Source organism: Ammodytes marinus (genome assembly GCF_949987685.1).
Source record: "Ammodytes marinus genome assembly, chromosome: 11".
Lineage (NCBI taxonomy): Eukaryota > Metazoa > Chordata > Actinopteri > Uranoscopiformes > Ammodytidae > Ammodytes > Ammodytes marinus.
Genome location: NC_137215.1, coordinates 11,016,550 through 11,027,353, shown reverse-complemented (window position 1 = coordinate 11,027,353; position 10,804 = coordinate 11,016,550). Strand labels below are relative to the sequence as shown.

At 42.2% G+C, this 10,804-nt stretch overlaps 1 protein-coding gene across 2 annotated transcripts in view; it reads left to right on the top strand.

Annotated features, from left to right (window-relative positions):
- Window positions 1-3,755: 3,755 nt before the first annotated feature.
- Window positions 3,756-10,804, top strand: part of pcnx2 (pecanex 2) — a gene marked incomplete at both ends in the record, with an annotated part of 35,637 nt that continues 28,588 nt past the window's right edge. Inside the window, 6 exons of one of the 2 annotated variants that reach the window (XM_080036519.1) lie at window positions 3,756-3,908; window positions 5,425-5,627; window positions 7,161-7,278; window positions 7,377-7,416; window positions 8,951-9,447; window positions 10,219-10,407. In XM_080036519.1, coding sequence (XP_079892645.1) covers window positions 3,756-3,908; window positions 5,425-5,627; window positions 7,161-7,278; window positions 7,377-7,416; window positions 8,951-9,447; window positions 10,219-10,407 — 1,200 coding nt within the window. Of the gene's footprint in view, window positions 3,909-5,424; window positions 5,628-7,160; window positions 7,279-7,376; window positions 7,417-8,950; window positions 9,448-10,212; window positions 10,408-10,804 lie in introns of both variants that reach the window. The other variant, XM_080036518.1, reaches the window with a different exon arrangement.

Below are 10,804 nucleotides of genomic sequence, written 5' to 3'. Positions count from 1 at the left end.
ATTATAGAAAAAACTTTAAACCCGTGGGGGACAATTTTTTGAAATCCTCATGCTGTCACATCCACGAGACACGCAAGTGGGAACAGAGGGGGTTTCCCTGCTGCGTAACACCGTGTCCAAAGTCCTGCGAGAGAGTGTGTCTACCAGCCTGGATCCACGTCGCCACTCCAGCAAAACTGTATGAGGGTCAACAGGTTGTTGCAGGGTAACTGCGCTTCGCCGAAATACTTTTTTTTTGCTAATGTCACCACTCTATGGACTGGCGGTTAAATAGCACTATAAAGTTTCGGTTATTTCCCAAATAATCTTAAATAATCTCAGTTAGGAGAGAAGCATCAGTCCACAATATAGTCTCTGCTCCTGCTCCATGCTAACGTGGACAAGCTAAAGTTAGCTAACTACCGATGGAGCTAAGTTACCAAGTAGTCGCAGGTGCCGCTTGGAGGTGCACCTGCCCCGTCCGCTCGAACCAGACACCGCGAGGCTCCGTGGGACAAGTTTCTCTCCGACATTCGCCAGTAAAAAGCTCATGTAGTCACCGGAACTCGGAATATGAAGCTCACTTTCTCGTTTATGGACTTTTAACAGGAATTTCTGCTAGCGGGTTAGCTTAGCATAGGTCAGCCCGTTGACTGGTAAGGCTGTCCGAGGAAAAAAAGTTGCTCCTCACAGCTTTTAAGATCGGTTATTCCCAAAGTGTATTTCTCCCCCGGAGAAGCGATGAACAGCTGACGGTGGAGCGTTCAAAAAGCACATCAGACATCCTGGACTTCAACGCAGCAACACGGGAATAAAAAAGATACACGTGAAGGAAAAAAAAATACGTCAACTTTAATAAAAACAACCCCCCAGTTAAAGTAGTCGCCCAGACCAACTCGGACCCAGCAGTGGCTGAGCGGAGGAGTATCTGGGGGACACTGCTCTCGCTGCTGGCTATGCTGCTCTCTGATTGGTGGATTGTCTGACATGTGACCGCAGCAGCAGGGAGGGGGGAGTAAAGGGGGGTGAAGAGGGAGGAGCCACCATAGGAATGTGTGAGGATAGCGCGCCTTCAGGGAAATGATGGGAATAGTGGACCACATAGGATAGCACGCACAGTGTTTGTTTGGGAAGCTACATGGAAAGCATAGCTTTGCAAACTACCAAAAACTTCACACTGAAATGAGTTGAACTAAAGGGAACTCTAGGGACTCCGAGTCCTTACTCTGGAAACCTTTGTTCAAATTAGTAAAATTACAATAGGCTACACAAATAGCAAAATATTAAGAAGGTCTCATGCCAGCAAAAAAATGCCACTGAGTTTATTGCATCTCAGGTCTGTAGCCAGCCATACCTAAACCAAAAATAACATTTAAATAACATTAGGTAATAACAAATAAAAACTAAAACATGTAAAACAATTAGAATTTTTTTTTTCATAGGTGCAGACAATCTGGCTTCCTGGAAGTTGAATAGCTCTGAAATCTAAACATGTCCTAAATAAAACAGTCCCATCTGGACTTTTATAAAGAACACATTGGAAGCAATGTAAAATTTGTGTTGTACACAAATCTGGATTGTCTAATATCTGGGGCTCGAAAGGGGTTCAATAAGAGAAGCAATGGTCAAATTCAAATTCTTCTTACTCCTTTCAGAACACCAAATGTGAACAAAAGAGTGATTTTACTGTTTGAAGGCCTGGCTAATAACTATAACTGCTATAGCACTTCTACTGTAATGGTGTTGTAGCTAAAGGCTCAAAACAAAAGAAGATACACAAATATAGGGGGAGATAGATAGATAGATAGATAGATAGATAGATAGATAGATAGATAGATAGATAGATAGATAGATAGATAGATAGATAGATAGATAGATAGATAGATAGATAGATAGATAGATAGATAGATAGATAGATAGATAGAGAGAGAGAGAGAGAGAGAGAGAGCGAGCGAGAGAGAGAGATATAGATAGATAGATAGATAGATAGATAGATAGATAGATAGATAGATAGATAGATAGATAGATAGATAGATAGATAGATAGATAGATAGATAGATAGATAGATAGATTATTTCAGATGCAAATAATCAACCATCAAAAGTATACTCCTACTTTAATAGGCTAATAATAATGCAATAGGGGAGAACGGGGTAATTTGTCACATGGGTTGGATGTCACATTTGTTATATCTCGCCACCAGAGCGCGCTAGCTCTGAAATGTTGATATAAAAAAGGTCCAGAATTGGGATCAGAGGTCACATACATAGACTTCCTTGGAGTTAGACTGCTGCATTTCAGGTGAGAGGATGTTTTGTGTTTTTCATGTCAAATTCAAAATATTTTGCTTCTCAGTATTTTTCTTCTAGGCTTTTACACAATGGGTTTATAACAAAACACTTGTTACCCTCAGAAAGTGTGAAGGGTAAACTATAGTTTAGATTGTGGTTAGCAAGCTAATTAGTTGTCAGATGGTTGTTGGCCTTGATGCTAGCAAGAAATTCAAGTTGGGGTTGGTCGTCAAATTTTTTGGGGGGTTGGTTGTCACATGTTATCTCAAGGCTGCAGCCAGAAAAGGAACCCAATAACGAAAGAAATGGTCCAGCTGTATCCTCACTGACACCCCAGAGAAGGAAAGAATAGAGCAGGAAAAGGCAGCTAGCAAGCAAAAGAAAAAAGGGCAACACAATCAAAACAACCCAGTGCATCCCAAACTAGACCAGCTGCCAAGGCTACAGAACGTTATGTAGGCCTATTTGTCAACTTGACAATGCAATTAAACATTCAAATTTGGTTCTGCCTCCTTGCCTTCTTTTTAAGATTTTTCCCATTAAGATAACATTGTGACAAACAACCCCATAGTGTGTGACAACCGACCCCTTGATGGGGTTGGTTGTCACAATGTGTCAGAGTGTCTTTGATGGTAAATTACTTCTTCATTACAATAAGTTGGAAAAAAAGAGAGACACACATTTCTAGCCAACACCTTAAGCTTCAATTTAATGTAGGAATGGCTATTGACAGATGTTTTGGTGATGAGCAATTCTCACTAGAGTAAAAAGTGTGCCTACTTACCCCGTTCTCCCCTAATAACGATACAATGATATTTCCCTAGGCCTTTATATTAATGAGCGTTTCGTTATGGATTATGTTCTAGCCATTCCAACCGCATAGCCTAGTCAACAACACGCACACGCACACACACACACACACACACACACACACACACACACACACACACACACACACACACACACACACACACACACACACACACACACACACACACACACATCTATAGGTCAACATTGTGTCCTGATTGTATGAGTGAGTTTGCCTGTAAAACCGCTTGGCTGCGTGGGTAGCCTGCGCACATGAACACTGAAGGTGGGCATCGTATAATAGGAGAGGATGGAGACGGAGGGAGGCAGAGAGGGGGAGTGACAGGGGAGGAGGGGAGGCGGTCAGAGCTGCGCATCTGTACAGGCAGCGAGAGAAGGAGAGGGAGAAGGAGACGAGGAGCAGGACAACATGAGGACCGCGGCAGCAGCAATGGACGAATCGACTCTGGGATGGGAAAAGGCAGCAGACGAGAGGAAGACAACGCCGAGGAAGACCGACAAGGCATGAGAGAGAAGGCTCCCGATACGTGCTACATCGCCCCAACATGGAGGCGTAGCGACAGTTGCATGCATTAAGAAGAGATCACTTCATTGTAGCCTAGCAGCCGCGGCAGCCCCATCCCGTCCGTCCAACCTGAGCGGAGAGGAGCAGAGATGGTCTCCCAGGTTGTGCAGACCCTGCGTCAGGGAGTCTGGGCATCTCTGACCGGGGGCTGGTACCACGACCCGGACCAGAACAAATTCAACAACTCCTGCCACCTCTATCTGTGGATATTTCTCCTCATGTTGCCCTTGTCTCTCCATCTGGTGAGTTTATTTGATTTTTTTAAATGTATTTAGGCTATTAAGGGAACATGACGTTCAAGGCCGCGAAGGGGGTGTGAGGTGCACGCAGGTAGGCTATACCCTATAACGTTTTCTTGTTTTTCTTGCGTCCTTATAAAACCTTTCTTGGATAATCCCCCTGCTGCTCTGCGAGAATCTTACACCCTTCATTGTCTGCTTGCCACAGAAGGAGATTCTAGGCTATAAAGAAAACTGCACTGTCGCAGTGTTTTTCATGTTATGCGGTGACGGAACGCATGGCTGCTCCAGGATGTGGCAGTGGGAGAGCCATGAAGGCGTGATACTGTGGTTCACTAATATTTTACATCATGTCATGGCCTTTGAAATAGGTGCATTTCAAAACAGGCTGCATTAGTCCTATAGTGATAGCCTGTTATCCTGAATGGAGGAATTCCATTTGGGATTTGTTACAGCCCTGTACAGTAGATCATAAAAATAATACAGCAGGATGGTGGCACGAATACCTGACGGAGTTGCTCATAGGTCAAACACCTTGACCTTAGCTGTGATGAAGTAGCTTATGTCACAAGTCTCATTCCTCTTGAAACTAAAAGATGGTGTCACCACAGCCATTTTCAGGTCTCAACACACTAAACCAGAGCTAACTGTGTGGCCAATGTGTGATCAGATTAACCCCAAATTAGCTTTCCAGGAAAGAGTTTTTAAGGCAAAGTGTAGCATAATGTGACTGGAGTGTGATGGCTCAGAAGCCTGCCACTAAAGCTATATCAGACTCTGGTTGCCAACAGTGTTGACACTCTGTTTGGAAACACAAACTACTCCCCCACGCAGAAACACCACACAAAGCTTTCCCAGGAGAGATGTTTCAAATTTCAAGATTATAAGCATTTTCATCCGAAGGTCGCACACAACACACACACACACACAGTGCATGGTAAACAAGGGCAGAAAGTAAGAATCAAAGGTAAGCACAAATTACACTATGGGCTATACATTTAGACAATTTGCAGACATACATGAGGATCCATATCCAACACAGCAAGACATTTTCTCCCAGCCCAGCATTACTCATATATCAGCATGATGCAGACGCTTTTGTCTTTAATCTTCCTGTTCTTTTGCCATGTGCCATTTTACTCCCCTGGGGATCAATACACTTCATTAATCCACCAGTTAACCAATTGAGTTCCTGTTGTTCACTGAGCTCGTAATGCACTCGGCAAACAGCGTGGCTGCGGGACTTATTCTTTGCAGTAGGGTGTGTAATAATACACATATTCGTACCAGACCTTCACAATACAGGCCGTACCGTACCGAACTGTACCGTGCCATACTGCAATTGTAATTTTAGTGTGTAAATAGCGTCAAGGTGACTTTTGTGTACTGTTACACCCCTACTTTGCAGAATTTTTCCAATCCACATTCAAAAAGATAAGAAGACATACTGTAGTTAGTGCTTTTTCAGAGTGAGGCATATACTGGTGATGATGCAGCTCTTCTCCTCTGGTCCCCACAGGCCCTGCCCCCTACCACCATGGCACTGAGCATCTATTGCACCTCCATCACCGTCTTCTTCATCCTCATCAAGCTGGCCAACTATCGGCTGCACCTGATGTTTGATGAGGGAGAGGCAGTGGTCCGCAGCAGCCTCTCGGACCTCAGCAAGGCTCCGGAGAAGAAAAGCAACGCCTCCGACTCCTGCCTGCCCGCCAGCATCAGGTAAACCCCTCTCCCAAATTCAGTGGGATTTCTAGAGATGCACCGATCCACTATTTTTCAGTCTGTTCCAATTCCGATATCTGAGTTTTTGGATATCGGCCGATACTGTCTGATATCATAATTATTATACATTTCTTTGTCGGTGCTGATGTTATGTGTTAGGTTAGGAAGGATTATGCAACACAGCAATAATTTAAAAGAGGAACAAATATACAATTATGAATAAAGGTTTATCTTAACTGCTTTGGACGTTTTGAATACAGAACTCAACTTTTGAATTGCTAAATTATTTTAAATGTGCGCTATATCACATAGCAATAGTCTTTAAATTTAAGATTATTTCGTAGTAAAAACAATTTAGATTTATCAAAATGAAACTAAATAAAACGTTGTCAGTCCTATAGATAGATTGCAGCCATACCGGAAGTGATACCGATATTGGATCGGATCGGTCCCATCCCTGAAGTAGCTGAAAAGTTCTGGCTGAAAAAGACTGAATACAGTATGTGGTCTCAGCTCTTTCAGTGTGTTAGAGGCCATAAAGAGAGATCTGCAGTTAAAACTGTTTCTCTGACAGCGTAACTGAAAATATATTGAGTTAAGAGTAAAAGCTGGGGTATGTGATTTCTGATTGGTCAAAGTTAACATGAGCTGAACACATTGACCAATCAGAGCGAGGCTCCGATTCTCTGTTCTTATTGGCTGTTGGGACTGTCCATTCACTTTGGAACGACTTTGCTGGTGTAGAGCTTATCAGGGAGGGACCATAGGGGAGGGACCAAAGAGAACAAGTGGAGTGGTTGAGGTATTTGGATTCGAATCTCTATCCCATCTGCCATTTTCTCCCAAAATCCTGCACCCCAGCTTTAACGGCTTAATCATGACAAAAATGTATAACCAGAGAATATTTTCTTTAACATGATAATTAAGATTCCCCTAGAAAGATACTGCAAATACCACAAACTATTTAATTTTTGCTGCTTGTGTTTCAAGCTGCTACTATGCTAGGTTAGTCATTAAAAAAATCTAGGCCAGAGGGCTATATCCCTAATGATACAACTTAATTATTACCATGGAATTGTACATTTAGGCCCGCGGCCTCCTTTTAGAATAATGCCACTAATACTAAGTATAACCACTGTGATGGACACCCTCTTTCTTTACAAGTCACCTATTCTTCTCAGTCCTCTCTTTCGTCAAGATCAGATTGGTTTCACGATCAAATATCTCAAAGTGGGATAAACACTTTATCGTGGTCTGCACAAGATAAACCCATCTCTTCATGTTCTCTATATGACTGTGTTTTTGAAAAAAAAATTCTTTAAAATCTTTGAAGGGCTTGTAGTGATAAAACCAAAAAGAAATCCAGCCACAAAACACACATATTTTTAGTGCTTTTTCATCTTAATAAATGAGTGTATTTTAGTGTTTAAAACACCAGAAGCTTGGATGACTGATTATTATACAACCATAGAAGTCTCCACATCACTTCGTTCTCGCCATTTTCATTTCTCTTCTCTTTCGCCCCAACAGGAAGAGCAGCACAGTGCCGGACAGCGTTGCCATGACGATGTTGGGTAGGAAGCGTCCCAGTCCGGTGATCCAGGTGACAGTGAAACAGACTGAAACCGACCCGGGACTGATCGGGGTGGTGAGTGGCAATTTAAAGGCACAGTACAATTAACACCGCACTGACCTGTACGATGTCCTGTTTCCAATCCCATGTCTCTGAATTTGACTCTGTTATAGGACTGTTCCAAGTCAGACGAAGGGTCGAAGACCGTTGAAGGTAATGTTGATCTTTGTTTGGGGTTAACTGTGATATGGATGGTTAACTATCAAAGGAAAATTCTGGATGAATGGGAGGAGAAAAATAAGAAATGCTGATGAACAAATTGGGCAATTGGGGAAGTTTGATGAGTATGAACATGATGTGAATCCTATGAAGCAACAATTCATGTCTTCACTGTCACATTGGGTCAGTTTCATAAAGATTTACTATAGCTTAGAACTAACCAATAGAAACTTTGCATATCTTTGTTTGTAGTATAATTTGAAATCGCAAATGTAATCAAAATGTAGTCTATGTTTTATGATTCTGGGTACTCAATTAGGGGTTGCCATATCTAAAGTCAGAGAGATAATTTTTTTAGTTTTTTGAAGCATACCAAATTTTCTGTAAGTGGAGCAAATTCATTGTTATGGACATTTTAAGTTTGATACAGTCGTTTTTCTTGTGATTAAAGGGAATTAATGTTCTTTGATGGAAAATATGGAATAAGCATTAGAATGCGTTTTTTGTGCTATAGGAAGGTTTGCCATTGATTCAAAAGAGCTAAGGTTGATTTGTAGAGGTACTGGTCTGGTACTTGAATGCAAGACAAAACAGAGTTGGATTTAAAGAAACACATGGGAATAAAGCTTACAGTGGGTTGTGACTGATGATGGGAGGAACATAAGTATTGTGTAGTTTAGTTTTTGGAACAACATAGAGTCAACAGAAATGGGCCATTGACATTGGTGAAGTCAGTTTGGCTGCTGAAACTCCCTATAACCTGCAGAGATATTGCTTTTAGCCTCACACCAAGGTACCAACGTAATGGTACATGAAGCTGTTTTCTTATCAGTTGACTTAAAGATGACCCCTAGTGATTCTTGGGGGGATCCTAAAATGACACATGGTGATAAGTGATAAGTACACACTTAAAGAACGAACACAGGTTGTTGAAAGACAGCAGCTATACATATAACCACAGGTCAGCATCAATCCATCTCTTGTTATTGTAGCCACTAGGGCTTGTGTGTGTAGTTTGGGGGAAGCAAGTGTTCTGTGTGGTGTATTGACAGAATCAGTCTTTGCTGGAAGCCAACTCTTGTTCCTCCTCCCTAATCGACGACTTCCTTTTCTGCGAACACAGTGTTGTTGTAAATGTGCTCAGACAAGCGCAGAAAATAGCAGGGCAGCAAACAAGACCAGCTGACTGCTTCCAGTAAATGCATGATGACCTAATGCACTGGTCATTAGTCAAAACAGTCAGCTTGCTGAAGAAAGGCAGAGAAACACTATATTACATTGATTGTATTGTATTAATCGTATGACAATTCATTGTACATTTCTAAGACAATATTGGTACTTGTTTTTAATAGCAGCAGGATCAGGTCATTGTATTGCAACAATTACATGTCACTGGCCATTATGGCTAATCTTGCGCGTAGTCACGGCTGCCAAATAAGAGGCTAATATTTTCATGGCAGGTTTTTTCCCAATAAGAGCAGCTTTATTATGATTTTATTTTTTAAATGTGTATTTCTTTTCATTCCAGGACAGGGTGAGATTGCTGCAGAGGAGAGGCCTGTGGAGGGAGGCCTAAACCAAAGCCCTGAACCTTCTCCAGATGACCTCTCCAGCCCCAATCCAGACCAGGCCGCCCCGCTGCTGCAGGCCCAGCAGAGGCCCCCATCCCGGGCCGAGAGAGAAAAGATGCGGCCCAGGTCTGCCAGTGGCACGGGGAAAATGGATGCAGAAGTAATTGAAACTGGAGCCATGAAAGGAGGAGTGGACATTCAGAGGTCTTTGGCTGGGACAGACAGAGAGACAGAGAGAGAGACAGAGCAGGACATGACAGAGAAGGAAAAAGACAACGAGGAGAAAGAGACGAGGGACACGGAAACGGCCGATGAAGGTCTTCCTCCCTCCAAGGGAAGCGAAGATGTGAGCGAGGAGGAGAGTGAGGGGCAGAAAGAGTCCCCGGATGACAACAATAACTCACTGGAGACTCCCCAGGATGATTTCATCGACATCCCAGAGACTCCTGCCCTGGTAGGGTCTCACATATACAGTACATAAAACTAGACTATATTTATTATGTTTGGGAGGTATTAAAACCTCCTACAAGGAACTTTTAAATGTTTATGAAAGTCAACAATTTTTCTATGATGATCATAAATTAACTATAACAGCAATCGAGATAAGCGAAAACAACCTTTTTTATGCAGTTAATATAAATGCCTTTGCACGGTTCTGATTTTTCCCTGGAACTTTGACAAACCACATCCTGTGTTTATGAAAGGTACTAAATCAAAGTTAACTTTGCTTGACCGTTGTCATAGTACCATTATTAAAGGTGGAGTCAGCGACTCAGGATTGCGCTTGTTGTCAAAATCACTTTTTGTCAACATCTGTGAATATCTCTTCATGATCTGAACACACAGTATGGACAGGTTGTAGATCGTGAGGAGATACTCACTGATTATGAAAAAAATTGATTTTGACAACAAGCAAGGAATCAAGGAATCACTGACTGCACCTAACAATCTTACATAGTCACACATAAGTGCATTACCTCATCGCAACGCATCTGTATTCTCTCTTCATGGACATATTAACTTGCTTCCTAAACTCACTGCCATCACCTGCCTGGGTGGTGGTGTCGTAACAACACTACCGCCTTTGTCCAAAGGTGGCGCTGGAATCTACAAAAACTGAAAGCTCCTCGCAAGCGATCAAACTATCTTTGCATCGTGATTATTTTGAACGTTCTTGCGAGCTCTTCACTCTATCTGTCTCCTTTGTGTTGTTTGTCAGGTGGAGCAGTTGGAGGAACTGTACTGTTCTGATGAGATTGAAGTGGTTTTGGTGGACACCTCCGGTCCCGGGCCTGTGTCAGCTCGCCTGGACGACAGCGACACAGTCAAGATCATCATCACCATGAGCTGCGACCCTCAGACCGCTGCTCAGCTAGAGGAGAGCGTCAAACAAAGCCTGCTGGAGAACGCACAGGTAAAGAGTTCTGTTGGACCTGGAAACGCCTTTATACCTCATATCATCATATCATATCAACATGTCTGACATGATATTTAAGGCGAGACACTGCAGGCGAATAAGGTCAAAATGTGTTACTTACAGAATCATCTTGGAACCGTTGCCAGTTGATTTCTTGCATTAAAACAAAAATCTATTTTTTCAGATATGTTTGAATAAATATGCAAAACTGGCAATATCTATCATGTATACATTTGTTTAAATCTTTATATAATTTTTACAACATATTAGGGTTCAAAGTACAATGTTTTTACATAACAGATTTTGGATGCAGTTGAAATAATTTACTAAGCACAGGTCTTAAAAATGCATTTTCGTCATGTTTTTAAGAACAAAATGTACCATAAATCAGACA